We start from the raw sequence: 20,154 nt of genomic DNA on the forward strand, positions 1-20,154 counted from the left end.
ATGTTTCTGTTATATTTTTTCCTTCAGTGAAAGCTCTTCTTTATGTGTTCTTCATTTCTCGCTTTTCTTTTTTTTTCTTCTTCTAACAGAGATCTGCAGGACTTGGATGACTCCACCCAGCTTCCTCTGCTCTGTCACTTCTCGGAAACAGCAGAAGGTCTCACCACTATCCGTGCATTCAGGTCAGAGAACTGGTGGGACGATTCTCATCACAGTAGTCACTTCATCAAATCCAGACGCATCACTTCCTAAAGAAAGAGTGGTGGAAATTGGCAAGGCTTTTTGCGCTAACTACTGTCTGTGTGAAGTCTGTGTGAAGGTGTGAGACGGAACATCTCGGTCACTCAATGCTGCGAAGGCACTAATGAAAGGTTGCATAAACTGTATGGCTCTATTTCCTGAAGTGCAGTAATCCAACCATATAAACAGATTTGACTTTCTCCCTCTGTTCCCAGAGTTACTGTAATCCAACGTTAAACAGCTCTCACGCCGTCTTCTCCTCTAACCCCCCTTCCCCAGCTCCTTTGGGAGTTTCCTCACTGTTTCAGCCTACTTCCTAATCAAATGTAAACTTCATTATGTTTAATTATACATTTCTGCGTTTGACATCATTAGTTAACAGTAAGGCCAGAATATCTTGGTATCGATGAATCTTGGATAAATGCATACAGTGACTGAGAGTCCGAGCGAGCAAGAGATGGCTTTTTTCGCTGAGCTGTAGAATGACCTTAGCTAACGCTCTTACGTCTTTGAGTGGCAAAAGTCAGTGGTGGATATTTATTGGAGACTTCCTCTTTCAAAGACATGAAGCCCGTTTCAAGCAGAGGATGCTGGAACTGACCGATACCAACAACACAGCCTATCTCTTCCTCTCTGCTGCCAACCGGTGGTTGGAGGTCAGAACTGTAAGTGACATGCATAATCTGCTACAACAGCTATAAACACTCAGTATCAGTTGTTTGTGTAAATTTGTATATGGAATTAAGTAAATATGAACAGCGTGAAAAAGTACATACATATATGTTGATTTAAAACATCTGGAACATATTTCTCATTATCTATGTGGGCAGGAAGAACCAGTGTTTATTATAATTACAGTTTTTCTCACTTGCTTCGGTGCATTTCTCACAACAGAACTGCAGTTCTCAAAACTGCTCATTCAATTCCCACAACCTTTAGTCAGTTGTGCACATCATGACAGCAATTTCTGGGTGTTTTTGTCATTTTGCAATTGCTTTAGTTCGCTCAGGCAGATGCTTATGTGCAATGCTCCGTGGTTGCTTATGTCATAATGATGAAAATGCATTGTATAGCCCTCTTTTGCATACACACCAGACTCCAAACTTGTCATTTTTTCATTGTTTATGTCATTGCAGTCAAAATTGTTCAACAAGAAATCATTGGCTGTCAAGTGTATTTTATAGGTTCCTACAAAACTTTTTGTTTGGATTCACAATACTAATAATTCCTGCGACACGTTATTTGGAGCAGGTGTGAGATCTTAGATCAGTCAAGCAACTAGCAGGCCCCTAAAATTGCTCCTGAACCTGCAGCTGGCAAGCATATAAAGACAAGGCAAAATGCCGCGTGGAAGCATATCAAGGATGGACAACCCGAAAACTGAACAGCCCAGACCAAGAAGAGTAGGGGTGGGTGGTGTAAGGAGACAACCGGTTCAACACATAGGTCAGTTTCTGATGAGATATGGGCCACAACTGTGAACCATGTTATGAATCATTGCCTCTCAATGGCTGAAGCAGGGCAAAGGGTGGAGCCAAATAAGGGGAGAACCGTATCCTCAGTTGTTCAGACTTTTCCCATAAAGAGAACAGGTGTGTATATCAATGATTTTACTCTGTATTTGTGTGTAATACTTTATAATGTTACAGTATGTCATATATACAATAGTCAACACTAGACTATGTATGTTACTGTTGTCCATTCAGTCTTGTATTTTTTTTTTACCGTGACACATAGGACTTCAAGATGTCCTCAAAGAGGGGGCAGGGGACCTATATTCATTCCACGACAGGAAGAGGTTATTTATGCCATGGTCAGAGCAAATAATGCCAAAACTCAAGAAAATACAAACTGCCTTTATTGCTGACAACAATGTGTTTGAGAATGTCTAGTCTGTCAGCATCTCAAATATTGACAGTACTGAGTATGAAGCAGTTATTCTATGAAAAATTTTAAAGGTATGGTGACATCGGTACTGTATGTGCAGGTAATACTGTATGTGCAGTAATACTGTTTGCTTTGACTTCTCTAAAATGATTTTTCATTTTACATCAAACTTACTGCAGTGTCTTGTTTTGATACAGCGTATAATTCACCTGGAATAATGTGAACACCTATTTTCATGTACATGGATGTGGCTGGCTTCAACTTGGACAAAGGAAGAAGATGTGTGTGTTCTCTGGCTGGACTGAGGACTACTGTTGACATGCCAGGCCAGTGGGGTGGGAACATCACTATGTCCAGCTATTTTGGATAATGGGGTTAACACTCCTATCTCTTGTGGGGCCATACAACACCAAACATCTGACCTCCTTGAACACCTTCAACAGGGATTCCTGACGAGGTGATTGGTCAAAAAAATGCATCACAGTATATGATAATGTGAGTTTCCTTCACTCCAGTCTAATCAGACAATGGTTCGCCAACCACCCCAGGATGCTGATTTGAATTCCTATCTCCATATTCCCCATTCTTCAACCCAATTGAGTTCTCAGCTTGGAGGTGAAAGGTATGAGTGCAAACGTAGAGAACATTTAGATGTAATTTTTCTCCATTTCATATTTTATGCATAAAGCATTGACATGTTTTATTTATTTATTTGTTTGTTTGTTTGTTTGTTTGTTTGTTTTGCAGTGCATGGTATGTCCCCATGTATCTGTGTAATCAATAAAATATTATTCTTGAATCAATATATCGCAATCGTTGTTTGTTTATGCTTTCTGCCCTTGTCATTCAACTGTTTTGTGCGTCAAAGATTGTGCCAATTTTATATTACTAAAAGACTATTGTTATGATTTTAATGTACTGGTCAACTCCTTTTATAGTGTTAAAGTGCTTTTATAAATATGGCATGGTAACATGACTTTACATTTTGATGGCACTGACATATTCAGCGACTAAAACACTTGCTTTTGAGGCATGGACTAAAGAGGTTACCTGCTTTTGCTGGTCACCCATGATGTTTTGTCGTTTGCACTAAGTGTTTTGAGAAATGCACCAAAGCAACTGAGAAACTGTAAGACCCCCTGCTCATTATTCACTTCTGCTACCAGAAACATTGTCTCTGTTTTACTATATTACTATCATTTTGACTTGTGAACTGTTTCAGGACTATCTTGGTGCTTGGATTGTCCTTGCTGCAGCTGTGGCATCCATATTTACTATATCTGGGCTACAGTCAGGTTTGGTTGGGCTGGGATTAACATATGCTCTCACTGTAAGTCCCTCTTTGTGAACAACTCATGCTGATGCAATCTCACCTTAACTGGTATTCTTTATGACCTTCTCATGACTTTTCCATCTGCAGGTTACTAATTACCTGAACTGGGTGGTGAGGAACCTGGCTGATTTGGAAGTGCAGATGGCAGCAGTAAAGAAAGTCAACAGCTTTTTGAGCACAGAGTCAGAGAATTATGAGGGCTCCATGGGTAATGTAGTCTTAAATAAATGTAATGATTTATAAACAAATTAGAATTTGTAGACACACTAACTAGACCTATTCAGTTCTGAAAATGGCTGCTGGTTGGCACGTGACTGACCTTTAGTGTTAATTTTCTTAAAAAAATATCAGCTGTTGCTTCAATATTTTATTTTATCGAATGTTAACAGTTTTAGGTGACCACAAAAAAAACTTTCCAGCACTGTATTAGACACAGTATATTGGGAGTTAATGTGACTTCTGAATGTTAAATAACCAAAGAAGAAATTACTTTTTATTAGTTATCTGTACAGTGTAGAGGAGGTACTAACCACCAACCCAGCCATTTTTGTTGGTGTGTAATTATGTCTGAAACCCAGAAGGTTCATTTTAATGTTGTCATCATGCCATGTGGGTAAAGGAGGAGACGCAAGGTGAGTTTATTAAACAAAAAAGAAAAAGGTACGATGGCCAAAATACAAACCGAAATGAAACAATGCAGCATCACAGGGAGAACCAAAAACATTTCCACACTCCTTAATGCTGCCCAAAGTCTCACATATGAAGGGTTCTCACCCACACCGAATGATCGGCAGCTGCATGCGTTTAGAGCCCATGCATGTGTGTGATTAGGTGCTGGGAGTCCAAGAACAGTCACAGGAGGTGACTCCCATTTTGCCTGCCTTGGTATCATGTTGACCCAGGCAGCTTCTTCCTTCGCTTCTTGCTGGGAGGTGGGCCTAGACACTTAGACAGCTTCCTCCTTCGCTTCTTGCTGGGAGGGCGGCCTAGACACTTAGGCAGCTGCTTCCTTCGCTTCTTGCTGGGAGGTGGGCCTAGACACTTAGACAGCTTCCTCCTTCGCTTCTTGCTGGGAGGGCGGCCTAGACACTTAGGCAGCTTCCTTCTTCGCTTCTTGCTGGGAGGTGGGCCTAGACACTTAGGCAGCTTCCTCCTTCACTTCTTGCTGGGAGGTGGGCCTAGACACTTAGGCAGCTTCCTCCTTCGCTTCTTGCTGGAAGTTGGGCCTGGGGACTCAGGCATCTTCCCCCTTTGCTTCTAGCAAGGAAGCAGCCTGGAAACTTATGGGGAGGCAGGCCCAGACTCTCTTGTAGCTTCCCCCTTCACTTCTTGTGAGGAGGCAGGCCCAGACAATCAGGTGGCTTCCCCCTTCGCCTCTTCCAGGGAGATGGGCCCGGAGACTCAGGCAGCTTCCCCTTTTGCTTATTCCAGGGAGATGGGCCTGGAGACTCAGGCAGCTTCCCCCTTTGCTTCTTATGGGGAGGCAGGCCAGGACACTCAGGAAGCTTCAACCTTCACTTCTTATGGGGAGGCAGGCTAGGACTATCAGGCAGCTTCCCCCTTTAGATCTTGGGGGGAGGTGGGCCTGGACTATCAGGCAGCTTCCTTCTTTGCTTCTTGTGAGGAGGCATGCCCAGACACTCAGGCGGTTTCCCATGTTCACTTTTTCTAGGGAGGCAGGCTTGGAGACTGAAGGAGCTTCCCTCTTTGCTTGTTCCAGGGAGATGGGCCCGGAGACACAGGCAGCTTCCCCTATTGTTTCTTGTGGGAAGGTGGGCCCAGACACTCAGGTTCACTGCGGTCAGACATGGTGCTGGAGACACTGGAGCTGGAGACTTCCTCAGCAATGGGTCCATTAGCTCAGGGAATGGCAGGCAGGACATCTATGCTTCCAATCTACCTCATATTCTCATTTTTCTCTGGATGATTCCAACTCTTCTTCAGCCTTGTCATACCTCCTTGGGGCTCCCAGGAGCATAGCTCAGAACTCCTAACTGTACAGTACGGGCAGGTGGGGGGGTCGCTGTTTCGGTGCAATCATCTCGCCACACCGTATCCTCCTCGCTGTATTCATCGTCGGGATTGTCCTACCAGAGCTGTCGCAGGGCTCGTAAACTAAGGGGGATTTTTCCTCCTTGATCTCTGCCAGTTACACCAACGTCGGCTGCATCTCGTAGCAGTCACGTATTCTTTCATCACAATTAAAAAAAAAAAAATGTTTAATAAAGGTGCCCATGGATATGATTGAGATGATGAGCTCTTAACCAGATCAACAGCATACAGAAGAAAACTGTTCAAATTATTAAAATGGCTATAATTTTAATCATTTTATTAGAAGTTCAATGGAATGAAATCAAAATTAAATTCAGCAGCGTTTGCATGTTGATTCAAATACTGAATAAATATTAAAATGTCAGCTTGGCCGTAGTTTCAATTAATGAGATTCCCATTAACCCCCAAAATTACATTTAGAACAACTTGATTTAACTGATATTTTTTTTGTAACTGGTGTAGATTACAGCAACAATGACTGATCTGTTTTTTTGTGTGATAACTTTCTGTGCGTACCTGGTAAATGCTAAAATTAACAAAAGGGATGAAACAAATCACTTTATCGTCTAACATAAATAAACCTGTAAAGCCTGTTGTTTAAATGAGGCAGCGCTGTGCTGGCTTAGAACAGATCTATGCAAACACCACTTTGCAGTATTGCGAGAGCATTTGTCAAAATATTAGGACACATTTTAAGAAGGAATTTGAGAGAGATGTTGTCATCCTTTCCATATAGCGCTCTCAAAACCAACATCATTTTAATGATACCAAATTTGTGGACAAGGACACGGTGACCTGGCACAAAGTATGTCAGTGTTCAGAACCTCATGGGTGCTTTTCTGTCTGAACAGGACAAGGTGGGTCACCCAATGACCATTTCGGGTGAAAGTAAACATTAAGTAGTGTGTAGTGTTCTGCAAATGTGGTCCAGTGTAGAGTGCTGCACAGTGCAAACCCCTTCCAGGCTGTAAAAAATGATGATCCATAATTGCAATGAATGTTAGCTGGATGTCTCATTGTCTAAAATGTCCATAATACATCTGAAATAATGTGCTCTATTCATTCTTAGCCAGGCCCACCCAAAAAACAATGTGATTGATGGCCCATCCTCCTGTCTGATGCAATGGAAAGTTTAGTTAGCAGCAACAATAAAAGGAGGGGGACCAAAAAAAAGATCTACACTCTGTGCTCTGGGGGCTTGGAAACAATGACAACAGTAATGGTAGAAGATTGTAAAAGCATTCATGTCTCCCTGGTACTGATTGATGTGCCTTTGTCTGTAACTCCTGAGTAGGATGTTGAGACTGTGACTGATTACAGCAAAAGCCCCCAAAAAAAGAGCCTCAATCTGTGTATCTGAGCCCTTTTATCAGTTAAACCAGTCAAAACACACCTTGGGAGGAAAGTCTGCATTTTACTGTGAGCTTTAGACTGACCAGTACTGATGTTTTTGACCAGACCAAAACACAATATTTAACTAAAAAAATTAAAATAAAACACAAGAACATTAAATAATGAGACAATTCAATCTAATTTAATCAGAATTGAGTTTAATTGCTGTAATAGAAAAAAAGTATTCCATACCGTTCATGCCAAAGAAATATTGGCAATTTCACTCTTCAGTCCCACTGACTTTGAACGCCTAGACACATGAATGTGCCATACTAGCAGCCTTTATATTACTTATAGCAGGGGTGTCCAGACTGATCCTATCATTTCGCTGTGTGCACTGCGTTAAGAACTCTTTCAACTAGACTAATCAGCTACTGGCCCTTTGCTGAATGTCTTGTTTTTTGTGTGTTCATGCTGTGGCTCTGCCATTATTCACAACAATCAAGGATTTCATTTCAATTCCAAAAGAATTCCCTTTAGAACAGAATATTTCCCAGAAGGCTAATAAAATGCCTGATCAATTTATTGATTGTTTGCTGAGTGGACAATTCATTCAGTTGATGATGGATCCACTAATTGAAATTGCTTTTCCTATGTTGCCTCTTCTCGGGGCACCAGATGTCTCTCAGGTGGCAGAGGACTGGCCCCAGCAAGGGGAGATTAAGATCCAGGACCTGTGTGTGCGTTATGACCCCATGCTGAAGCCTGTCCTGAAGCACGTCAATGCCTACATCCAACCTGGCCAAAAGGTACATCTCCTCTCCCAGAAACTAAACAGAAAGACTTTTAGCCCAGATTCACTCCGGTCTAAATCAGGAATGGGATATATTACTGTACTCACACTGACACTGGTGACATAGTGGTGAACTGCCTGCAAGGGGTACTGGGATATGTCAGGGAATCAGTCCCAGTCACAGTCCACAGTCCCTGGCTGTGACCCTAGGTGAAAGTGAACGTGAAGTGATTGTCATTGTGAAACACTGCAGCACAGCACACGGTGACACGACGAAATGTGTCCTCTGCTTTTAACCATCACCCTTGGTGAGCAGTGGGCAGCCATGACAGGCGCCTGGGGAGCCCAGAGCTGCTTCGTTAATCGCTAGGCCAACACTGCCCCTTTTTGTGATTGTGACAGTCATCTTAAACTCCAAATTTTGACTGCCATCACCAACTAATATGTAGAAGACGAGAACGTTTTTCAAGCAGGACCCTTCTAAATTCGAATTAGCTCGTGCCTAGCTGCATCGCAGCTTAGTACCATGAAAATGATTCAATATGAAATGCTGAGTTTTGAGTTGCTGCAGTGCTTTTTTGGAGACTGTTGCGACCTTACGGGCTGTGGGATTTGGACAAAATTGCAATGTCATGCAGAATTCATTTCCTCATTCCTGTTAGGAATAATGCATCACATTATTGATGTTAATTTACAAACTGGAACATTGAACCAGCTGCGAAGAAAGTTAGTTTCTAGTTAATCATGAACGATGCAGCTTTCATGGTCTTTCCAGACCATTTGCTCTCAGGTCATGCCTGCCATTAGTTCAACCAGCAGGTGACACCAGCCAGGTTGCGAAGCGTCAACATGTCCTCTCTGCCTCAGCTGTTAATGACACTCTCTCTGTTCCTTCCATTCTTGCCAGCCTAGTGTTTATTTTTTCACGTAGGTGTCATAGTAACAGCCTTTGACGTTGTCGTCAGGCATGCTACAGATCCAGCAGGGACGTCACATCTCTGTTGAGTGAATGTTAATCGCTTGATGAACTATTACAAGTGTTATAAAGCAGCTCTGAATCAGTGTAGATGGCAATGTGGAGTGATTAGCTTCATGACCTACCACCTCCAAGGTTGTGAGTTCCGGATTTTGTGTGTTCGATCTCTGCATGCTCTCCCTGTGTTGACTCAGTTTTCTTATGGGTTCTCCAGTTTCCTCCCACTGTCTAATTTCATGTACACTATGTGAATTGTTGTACCGATGTCCTGGGATGGGCTCCAGCAGCCATAACCCTGCTTAATGATGGAAAGTGAGTGAGTGTGTATGTTTACCTATAGTGTGATATGATGCTTTTTGGCATAGGAAGTTAAATAAAAGGAACAGAACTGAGGCTTGATGGCTTCAGTACTTTTTGATGTGTCTCAGTTAGTCCTCAGTCTTCGAAAGGCTGCATTTGAAGACCCAATTCAGGGGGTTCTTCAAATATTCCAACTAACCAACATATAGTTTACTTTTAAATCCACTTTTAAAAGCTCCTCCAGAACAACCTAAAGGGAACACTTGGTGACTTAATCTGACTAAAAAGCTTGACACTCAGCTTTGAATAGTATATTGCTGTGTGTTGCAGTCTAACCCCCGGGCACCTCTGTTCTAGGTGGGCATCTGTGGTCGAACCGGCAGTGGGAAATCATCTCTGTCACTGGCATTCTTCAACATGGTTGACATGTTTGAAGGTTTGTTCCTTTCCTATTACTTGCTTACTGCTTGGGGTTCTTTGCAATCAGGAGCAAATGTATATTGAAGCTAGTGCGTGGCATTTAAAGAGCACAAATACGTGGCTAATTGGTACCTTGTCCTACATAAAACAGGCACTTGGATGAGGATTTTAAAATCCCTGCTATAGAGCACGTTCTTGTTTAGTTGATGGATAGCACTGCATGCCGCTGTAAGAGATTAGTCTGTGACGATGCTCTCTTCATTCAGACTTTCTTCATTCCCTTTAGTTCACTCTCATGTCTTTCATCAATATCAAGTTGCTCACCACCAACGCTTTAAGGCCCTGCTGTTTCTTTTCCCCTGTCGGTTTGTTTCTCCGATGCTCATGGCCACTGTCGCTTTATGGCGATATAATGGTTTGCCACTGGATTTTGAAACTATTTTCAACATTTTAATATTAAATATTCAATATTCAGCCCCTCCCGGATCTGAATATTCCTGGAAGAACTGAGTATTCCATCTCCACCCTTCCCTTTTCCATTATTAATAATAATGTTAATTGCGTTTGTATGGTGTGTCATGAAATATTGTATGGTATGAGTCGTGATGTTAGTTAGAGCTAAGTCTGAAGGACATTCAAGTAAAACCAAAATTTAGACACACAGCGTGAGCTCTTCTGGCTGTGACACACTAAATAAAGCAGTGAGGGAAAAACGCAGCGTGTCCTTATAAAGCCAAAGGCCAAAGTTCCAGAGCTGCGTTGTTTGGGCTGTGCAGCTCTGCGGCGGAGAGCCACGCCCAGGTCTTCCCTCTCTGTTTCCCTGATTTACATCTGAGCATTTGTTTAATCCAGACGTGAGCCTGAAACTCATAACAAGCTGTTGCCCCATCAGGCAAGATCATCATTGACGGCATCGACATCTGCAAGCTGCCGCTACAGACCCTCCGGTCCAGACTCTCCATAATCATGCAGGACCCGGTTCTGTTCAGCGGCTCCATCCGGTACTTGCAGAACACACACTGTAAATTGCACACAGTATACAGTTGTACATAAACACAAAAAAACGGACATACAAACACACAAACTTTATAAATAAACATAATAAAGTATACACAGGTATACAAAGTCTCACATACACACACACAATATGTCACATTCCACTGAACATTGTTAAATGCTTGCACAACAACTACATAGCTGAAGTGTAAATACACAATTATACACAGGCACACATACCAAAAAATGAAATACACACACAAAAAACATTTTGCTAAAGTTTAAATTTTGCCAGTTTAAAGATTATTATTTAAATTTATATTGAACCTTTCACAAAACCCAAGGAAGACTGATCAGGACCAAACCAAACATAATGTGGAAATAGTCGTTGGTCTGTGTGGAACAATATAGGACAAGTAAAGAATTTTTTTGGAAATTCAGGGGCCTTTTTACGCTGGTAAAATTTCACAATCCTTTTAAATGCTCATGCTGCATTTTGCCAGGACGGTGAGCTTCACATGCATCACCGTGACAGAACTTGCTGTCTACAGATGTAATCTCTGGCTGCTTAAAGACTCTTGCAGGATGTGAATGCGCTGCTCACAGTAAGCCACAGCTTGAACCCGTTTGGATAATTTATAGATAACTAAGTGGTGTGTTTGTTATAAAAGACAAAGAGCACGTGGTGTTTGTTGAGAAAGACGTGCTGGGACCGATAAGAAAAGAGAAAACCTCTTTGGAGACCTCGAGGGGCCTGCTGGGGATTGGTCGAGCGTGTTACCGTGGTGATGTTTATGTTGACCAGTAACATAATTCATTGGTCCTCGTCTCTGTCTCCTCTGGGGAATCTGCTAATATGGCAGTTGCTAGTGGCAAGGCTGACCTGTGGGGGAGAAGAAATCTTCATATTGAACCAGACGCAGCGTTGCTCCTGTTTAACAGGGAAACCCCTCCACGACAGAGAAACGCCACGGTCAGATGGGTCCTGGTGGAATTAGGGAGTTGGAGGAAGGACTGTGGCCTTGTTCCAAGCTGGGGCTTTGCCTGTTATGGTCATCCTTCATCTTTGACCAAAGCTGAGGGAAGAGGCAGAAAATGGTTGTAAAATTCAGAGCATTTCCCAAACGTGTAAGCAAAACGGGTCCAGAGCTTGACCACAATAGGAATGGAAACTTGAGGCCTGGTAATAAACACCCCGCTGCCATCTTTCACATGGTACAGGGTTTTACAGCTGTTTCGCACTCAGAGTGAAAAAATGTCTCTGACAGATTCAACCTGGACCCAGGATGCACGTGCACAGACGACAGACTGTGGGAGGCGCTGGAGATCGCCCAGCTGAAGAACATGGTGAAGGCGTTGCCTGGAGGGCTGGGTATGCTGGGTGTAGTTTTCTATGTGTGTGTGTGTGTGTGTGTGTGTGTGTGTGTGATTAAATCCCCCTGATCCTTGATATTACATTGTGATTGCTATTTATATGTGTTCAATTTTTTTGAGTAGATATATGCTGGGATATATATAATGTAAAACACACAATAGAATAAGAATTTACACATGAACTACTGTACACATTCTATAGACTTCAGGTTTTTTTGGTTGATAATCTTTTTTTAATCAAGTTAATAGAGTTAAGTACCTGCAGCTGAGTGTTAGAGTTTTTCGATTTGTTGACATTGTCCACAAAAAATGTTATAATAATAATTGTTGCAGACTAATTTGATTGTCAATAATTGTCGCTAGATGTATTTCTAAATGGAGCAAGGCAGCAGTTTAGACCGAACTGCTGAGCGCAGTGAAAGGTTGCTCTTCAGATTCACTCGCCACGCTTGCCGCATTCAGTCTGTAACCGGGTTGAGACGTTTTTCTTCCTTTTCTACCAGTGCAGTAACACCGCCTTCCAATGTAGTGCAGCAATGTATCACACTCTGGTGAGAATTGCATTAGCATTCAGCAACAGGTAGAAGAAGGGTGACCACAAGTGGTGACCATCAGGTATTAAATGCTCTAAAGTCTGGGAACTTATCACTTTAGATAAGTAACTTTCTGGTCGCTAAATAATAGCTATTTCATAATTATGCAATGACTAATCGATTATAATCGATGACTAGATGACTAGCTAAGATAGTCGTTAGTTGCAGCCCTAGTCACACATCTGCCCCATATACATATTTTAACCCTTTGTTATTCCAGTAATTAGTAAAGGAACATCCATTTATCTGTGTGGTGAATGATCTCCAGATGCAGTGGTGACCGAGGGAGGAGAGAACTTCAGTGTGGGCCAGAGGCAACTCTTCTGCCTGGCCAGGGCTTTTGTGCGCAAGAGCAGCATACTCATCATGGACGAGGCCACAGCCTCCATTGACATGGCAACGGTGAGTCCATGAAACCAATCGGTCAAGGACCCTTTGAAGACCTGCAGACGCCAATCTAGTGCTAATGAAGGAAATCACCATGACTGCAGAATTCATTAGGGGAGCATTTGTACTACAGCTTTTCAGCGTTAATGACTGATGTCTTTACAAGCCCAGATGGCAGACCTGCCACTTATCATGTTTCATCTTACTGACCAAGTTGAGATGATTGGTCATTCTGTTATCTTGGCAAACCTTATTTGGCATTTTTAGATGTCTGCATTTGATCCCTTAACAGGAAAACATTCTCCAGAAAGTGGTGATGACTGCATTTGCGGACCGAACTGTTGTAACGATTGCGGTAAGTTGGTTCTGTTTTTTCCGCCTATTCGCTTCCCAATGGGTCCCAAATGCTTAACTAATCTAACTTATTTTCATTTTTCTTTCTCTTTAGTCTTAACACAAAAGCTATCCTTTTAAACCTATCTGCTTTTAAATACAGGAAATGTCTGGTCAAAGTAGTTCTATCCTCAGTTTAGAGCTTTTGAACTCCAGCAATGCATTACCTTACTAGCATGCTGCCTTCACCAGTTCCTTCCTTCCTTTTTTCTCTCCTCCTACCTGTTCTGTTCCCGCAACCCTCCCTGTGTCCATCTCTCCTGCTCAGCACCTGGTGTCCTCCATCTTGGAGGCCGAGCAGGTGCTGGTCTTCTCCTCTGGGATTTTAGTGGAGTGTGACAGTGCCGCTAACCTGCTAGCTCAGGAGAACAGCCTCTTCAGTGTCCTAGTGAAGACTCACAAGTAGCCCGGATCGGCCCCGACCTCCACAGCCTCCATGCTGCTGGCGCACTGGTTTGTACCACTCTGCCACTTCGGGAGCACTGACAGTAGCAGTCGATCATCTGGGGCTCATCCGCACCATCTCATCACCTCCTGCTCACTGTCTGCAGCCTTTATTGCCAGTGCCGTAGGATGGCGACAGTCCTATGGGGTCGATAGCTTGGTAGCTAAATGGTGCACCTTCATTCAATATTCTGGTGCACTATTCTCAAACCAGCACTTGATTCAGCGCCAGAACTAAGCCTTGGGCTTGTTCACTAGTGTTAGGTCCCAGGCTTCCTCATGAAGGAACTACTTGCTAGTTATCTGTACAGAATTATGAATTGACACTAGGGAACAAGCCCCATGCTTAGTGCCAGTTTGAAAATGTTTTATTATGATGCACCAGAGCCATTTATTGCACAGAATTGACTGTTTGTGAGCTGACAATTTTCTAGTTCTTCTTTGACTGGTCTGTGTGAATGTGTCTCCTGTCTTCCTACAGCATCGTGTCCACACTATTTTGACAGCCGACCTGGTGATTGTGATGAAGAGGGGAAACATTTTGGAGTACGACAAGCCAGAAACTTTACTGGAGCAGGCGGATGGCCTGTTTGCTTCCTTTGTCAAGGCCGATATGTAGGCAGTGTCTCATGCACACTATCAGTGCACATTCGGGTTCTCAAATTCGCTTGATAAAGTGGAATTTCTCAAACTGAAGTACTGTATCTTCACCATGTGCTTACCTATGCATGGTGTAGCCATAACCATCAATGTCCTTGCTGTCACAGATACCACTTATGGCCTTAAAAAGTCAATATCTAATTAAGCTGTTTTTAGATGAAGCCGCTCAGTGTGAGGATGAACAAAATTATGCATAGACTGTTTAATTAACAGATTTTTATATCACTCATATGCATTTTATAAGAGGCAATAATGTTAATATTTATTACTAGTAACTTAAAGTGAAACATATCTCTTTATGTATTCATATCTACCGGGGTTTATATGCAGTAAGCAGGTATATTTTAGACTAGTTCATACACTGTACAGGGTTGTTGGTAGGTTTTTCAACCACAAAACTGTCTGTCTGTCTGTCTAACGTGCATTGCTGATGTTTTTTTTTTTGTACACCATGACACCAAGTGCTCAGCCCCCAAAAGCGCTGATTTCACCCAATGGGTGACTTAAGATCCTAGAGATGCTCACCTTGCTGCGTGCGTGTGGTGTGAAGTGTGATTCTGCCCAATAACTGAAGGTTCTGAGGCACTGATGTTAAAGCACCAGCTTTCTGGGGATTTGAGTGACTGTCTTGTGATGTACCTGGATATTTAGTTTATATTATCAATGAAAATTTTTGTAATGACTAAATGCCAAAATTGATCTTTTTGTATTTCTGCATTTAATACAAAAATATATATCTTTTTTCATGTTTACCGCACTCTCAGTGCACTTGTGAAGTTTGATCTGCTTTACCACGTTGATGTAAAATCTAATTTAACATATATACATGTTGTATTTAACACTTCCTTGGCTCTAGACCCGCCTGTCGCCCCTGCACATTACTTCATGGAAATGTTTTCACTCGATGCACGTTACATCAACTATGCTCAGCATATTGTCTGGGGAAAGAGGGCAGATACTCTGAGTCTCTCAGTGAACAGAAACACCAAGTGCCATGAGCGGCAGTTTCACAGCATTTAAAGGTCTGCACCTCTTCATGAAGATGTTTTACCACAATCAACCGTTGCTCAGAATTCAGTTTGTGCCATCTATTCCTCAAAATGTTCCTTGTCTTAAATGTACATATGTAATTATACTGTATTTTTTTGCAAATGTCAGAACCATATGTTATTCACCTTTTTTTTTTTTTACACTTGAACTGAAAATAAATTAGCTTTGAGTTCAGCGAGTGAGTGGTTTTTATAAGAAATTCTAACCTGTGTTTTCAGTGCTCGTCATGAGAGTTATTTCAGGTCAAGATGGCTGGCTATTCCAACTAGCTATTCTGGTTTGGATCAATTAAAAGGTTTTCACTTAAGCATAGAGTTCCTGCTGTGTGCTGATTGGCCTTTCAATCAAGGAGACAAACAATTTTAAGTACAAGAACAGCTGAACAAATCTGTTAATGCTTTGGCCAATCTAAAAACTACTGACAATTATGAACTAAATTTATATAATTACATAATAAATTGTAATTGACAGCATGCAATGCTTCAGAATATGCCCAGAAAAAACAGCAGAAAGTTCATTTCCTTATCTTGTTCTTATTATGTGGGGTTTGGGGTGGGTTTTTTATGAATTTTAAACACATATTCAAAGGTAGATAAAAACTTTTTTTCTGATGTAAAGTTTTTCTGGTGTAAAGTAAATTGTGCCTTGATAACTCAACAGTGACGCCTGCTGGTAAGCAGTGTGTATTGCCCACCCACTCGCCAGAGCGAAGCACTGATTTTTATTTATTTTCATTTCATTTTAATTTCATTTAAAGAAAAGCAGAAATATCTCGCCCCACGCGTCTTATGTTCATTAATGACCGGGGCATCGCTCCGGACTAACTCTCTATCTCTCGGTCGAAATAGCAATTGCGAAGAGAGAGTGAGAAGGTGCGAGTAATATATTTTATAAATGCTGTCACCTAATTGACACGGATTATTGTTGTTATTATAATGCATGAGTTGTCTTGTCCTGTGATATGATCATACTTCCGTCGTAATGAGCTGCTCCGCTGCCCGCCCATGCGCCGTGCGTCAGATGGATTTGGGGAGCCTCGGGGTGATGGTTAGAACCTGATGGACCACGCTGGTGGAAGTTCCTGCTCTTCCCCGCAGACCATGGAAGTCGCTTAGATCTTCCTTCCTCCTCCGCGGAACATCTTTCCAGACACTCGGCGGCGTCTCCGTGTCCTTTCTGCGCGGATGGACATCTTGGCGCGTTAGTTTCGCCGGATTTTTTATTTTTTTTGACGGACGCTTTCAAACATGTTGGCTCGAAAAAGCATAATCCCGGAGGAATTCGCCTTGTCGGGTCTGGCGTCGCGGATTCCCCGCAAGCCGGTGTTTCGGGACAGGGTGAACAAAGCGCGCTTCATCGCCAAGAGCGGCTCCTGCAATCTGGCGCACAAGAACATCCGCGAGCAGGGGAGGTTCCTCCAGGACGTCTTCACCACCCTGGTGGACCTCAAGTGGCGTTTCACGCTGGTCATCTTCACCATGACCTTCCTGTGCAGTTGGTTACTTTTCGCCATGGGATGGTGGCTGGTCGCCTTCGCGCACGGAGACCTGGATCCGTACGCGAAGTCGGACTTGGAGCAGTGTGTCACCAATGTGAAGTAAGCGCGCTGTCCTGTCTGCTTTTTTTTTTTTTTTTTACCAAAGTTCAACTTAATAACAACAACAATAATTATAATCATCATAATACTACTAGTAATAATAATTGCTGTTGTTATTATTATGCAGTATGCATGATGCGACATATACAGTACAGACCAAAAGTTTGGACACCTTCTCGTTGGTTGATTCTCACCGAAGGCATCAGAACTATGAATGAACACATGTGGAGTTGTGTACTTAACAAAAAAAGGTGAAATAACTGAAAACATGTTTTATATTCTAGTTTCTTCAAAATAGCCGCCCTTTGCTCTGATTACTGCTTTGCTCACTCTTGACTGCTACTGTCAATTTCACTGTGTGCACCGTGTGCTGTGCTGCTGTGTATCACATGTGACAAGGAGTCTTGAAGGAGTCATTACATTATGACCTCTGAAACAGACCTCTGCTAGACCTGTGAATGTCTGCACACTGCCTTCTCTGGCTTGCCAGGCAATTGAAATGCACAGGCACCAATGGGGAAATCAGACCAGGCCATCTCTTTCCATTGCTTTGTGGTCCAGTTCTGAGGGTCGCATCGATGAGCTCTCAACACGCACATGAGTCTTGGCCACCCATGGGCCTGTCTTCACTGCACAAGCTTTCTTCCCCTTTTCTTTTGGGAGGTTCTGACTGCAGAATGTCCAGCTAGAGACCCAATTGTCTTCCAGTATCAGTTTGGTCCGGCACAAACTCACTCAAATCCTTACACTGGTCGATTTTTTGTCAACTTGATGTCTATTAAACACACAACATCTTTGTGGGCAGGCCTGGCCCATGAAGTACATTCCACTGTTAGTTAGTGTTTTAATTTCATCGATGAAATTTTTGACAAAATATCTTCATTAACGAACCTTTACGACGTGTCGGAAATAAGACAAGACGCAATGTAAATATGATAATATATCATGTAATATTACTGACAAATAAAAACTAGACTACATTTTTTATTAAGAAAGTTGCATATTATTATTACATATTATTTACATATTATTATCATTATTATTACTACTACTACTTAATGTGGGCGTGTTCTTTTATATTATTACAAATTACTACCAACTAGTTTTAAGAATAGTAGAATGTGGCACTTTTTCGTCTTCCATTTGTGCCGCCCCATGGATGGATGGTGCCCTTAGCTTTTGTCTGTGTTGCCTATGCCACGGGCAGCTGGGTTCAGGCCGGTTTGGAGAATTGGCACCTACGCCATTATTTAATTTTTTTTAAATTTCCCTCCTCTAGGTCATTCACGTCCGCCTTCCTGTTCTCCATTGAAGTCCAGGTCACCATAGGGTTTGGGGGCCGCATGATCACAGAGCAGTGTCCAGCCGCCATCACGGTCCTGATCCTGCAGAACATCGCGGGGCTCATCATCAATGCCATCATGCTGGGCTGCATCTTCATGAAGACGGCCCAGTCCCACCGCCGCGCCGAGACCCTGATCTTCAGTCGCAACGCCTGCATTGCCGTGCGCAACAACCGCCTGTGCTTCATGGTCCGCGTCGGAGACCTTCGCAAGAGCATGATCATTGGCGCCGTCGTGCGCCTGCAGGTGGTGCGAAAGACCATGACGCCCGAAGGTGAGGTGGTCCCCATCCATCAGATCGACGTGCAGACCGAAAGCGCCGTTTCCAGCAACAGCATCTTCCTGCTGGCCCCCCTCATCATCTGCCACGTGATTGACAAGGACAGCCCACTCTATGACCTCTCCGCTATGGAGCTCCAGTGCAGTGATTTGGAAGTGATTGTGATCCTGGAGGGTGTGGTGGAGACCACCGGCATCACTACTCAGGCCCGGACCTCCTATGTCACCGAGGAGATCCAGTGGGGCCACCGATTTGTGCCAATCGTCACTGAGGAGGACGGGATCTACTCTGTGGACTACTCTAAGTTTGGGAACACAGTGAAGGTGGCCACACCGCGGTGCAGTGCCCGGGAGCTGGACGAGAAGCCGTACATTCTGATCCAGACGCTGCAGAAGAGCGAGCTGTCCCACCAGAACTCGCTGCGCAAGAGAAACTCCATGCGGCGCAACAACTCCATGCGGAAGGCCAATGCCTCCATGCGGCGAAACAACTCGGCCCTTGCTGTGCCCAAGGTGCAGTTCCTCACACCGGAGGGGGCCCAGAGCATGGCCATCACATGACAGGACGCCCTTCTTTTTATTGGGACTCGTCTTAGTCATTACTCCCGCACCGTCACGACTTCTTTTTAACACGTCATCACTTCACCCAACTGCACAAATTGGACTGAAGTCACATTTAAGTCACATTTTTTCACCTGAATGTATGGACGTCCAGTCACATCTACAACCTTGTCCTTCTAATCTTTCCTTTCCACTAGACATGCCAATAAAATAATACCACAACTCTGGATAACGCAGGTAAATTCTGCTGAAACGCAGAGAGATTCAAAACATCCTCAGTGTCAGCTGACTAGATGTGAGCGGGTGTTCATTTTATGATTCTGCATCTACACTTTAATTTTGGAAGTTATGAATATATGACAAGTTATGTCAAAATATGTCTAAATCTAGACACAAAACACCATACTGGTTATTTTTGCCAAATATGTTTGAACACGGACGTTAAATTTAGGCCAGTAACGTGTGCTACATGATACATGACGTAATTTTCTGGCGACCTCATTAATTTCAGCCTAACTTTACATAGCATTTTTCATAGGAATACAAAGTAAGAGTAATACATAAATGAGTTCACCCACCCAGCACAGCTAAAGCAAAGTAACTAAGAAAACTTGATCAGAAACTAGAGAGGGAATAACATAGCTTAAAATAATAAAAGTTGTCTTTAATGGTTTGGTAATGGTAAAAATGTATAATGTGAGAAAGCAGAACCTAACAACCAGAAGCTGGCACGAATAAGATACTGGTGCTAAAATAATATTCGAATAATGGTCCAGATTCCAGGTAATATTTTGAAATCAACCAGCAATAAAATGGATACTTTATATCACTATCTAATAAAGGTAGGTCTAGTCTAGTTTGAAAGATATGAACAGTCTCCGCTGCCTTCAGGCCCTTAGGAAGGGATTTCCACTGACCATAGTCATGAAAACATGTTTCTCATGGAGCGGTAGCAGCCTAGTGAAAGGTAAAACTTTATTGTTGTGGGAATCGTTTGATTCAACATTACGCAACGCTAATACGTCAGCGTTTTTACGGGGGAAAAAAAACGCTTTGCCATCCCCACGGAGACACGGATTAGAGAAATTCACTCTGGAACCTGTTTTTACGGAAAATAAGTGTTTTGGGGACACTGAAATGCCGT

The 20,154-nt window shown here is 42.9% G+C and overlaps 2 protein-coding genes across 7 annotated transcripts in view; both read left to right on the plus strand.

Moving 5' to 3' along the window:
• The window catches only part of abcc9 (ATP-binding cassette, sub-family C (CFTR/MRP), member 9), a 38,462-nt gene extending 24,151 nt beyond the window's left edge, over positions 1 to 14,311 (plus strand). For 4 of the 6 annotated variants that reach the window (XM_028953793.1, XM_028953792.1, XM_028953795.1 and 1 more), the window contains 12 exons: positions 90 to 182; positions 803 to 905; positions 3,350 to 3,457; positions 3,548 to 3,668; positions 7,523 to 7,653; positions 9,271 to 9,349; positions 10,226 to 10,334; positions 11,598 to 11,701; positions 12,565 to 12,698; positions 12,976 to 13,038; positions 13,345 to 13,529; positions 14,002 to 14,135. In XM_028953793.1, coding sequence (XP_028809626.1) covers positions 90 to 182; positions 803 to 905; positions 3,350 to 3,457; positions 3,548 to 3,668; positions 7,523 to 7,653; positions 9,271 to 9,349; positions 10,226 to 10,334; positions 11,598 to 11,701; positions 12,565 to 12,698; positions 12,976 to 13,038; positions 13,345 to 13,482 — 1,183 coding nt within the window. In that variant the 3' untranslated portion in view covers positions 13,483 to 13,529; positions 14,002 to 14,135. Of the gene's footprint in view, positions 1 to 89; positions 183 to 802; positions 906 to 3,349; positions 3,458 to 3,547; positions 3,669 to 7,522; positions 7,654 to 9,270; positions 9,350 to 10,225; positions 10,335 to 11,597; positions 11,702 to 12,564; positions 12,699 to 12,975; positions 13,039 to 13,344; positions 13,530 to 14,001 lie in introns of all 6 variants that reach the window. The other 2 variants (XM_028953794.1, XM_028953796.1) reach the window with 2 other exon arrangements.
• Positions 14,312 to 16,477: 2,166 nt separating this feature from the next.
• On the plus strand, positions 16,478 to 19,208 carry kcnj8 (potassium inwardly rectifying channel subfamily J member 8). Its single transcript, XM_028955095.1, has 2 exons — positions 16,478 to 16,827; positions 18,107 to 19,208. Exons 1-2 carry the CDS (start codon positions 16,478 to 16,480, stop codon positions 19,008 to 19,010), a joined length of 1,254 nt encoding a protein of 417 aa, XP_028810928.1. The 3' UTR covers positions 19,011 to 19,208.
• The last annotated feature ends 946 nt before the right edge of the window (positions 19,209 to 20,154 follow it).

Source organism: Denticeps clupeoides, chromosome 15 (genome assembly GCF_900700375.1).
Source record: "Denticeps clupeoides chromosome 15, fDenClu1.1, whole genome shotgun sequence".
NCBI lineage: Eukaryota > Metazoa > Chordata > Actinopteri > Clupeiformes > Denticipitidae > Denticeps > Denticeps clupeoides.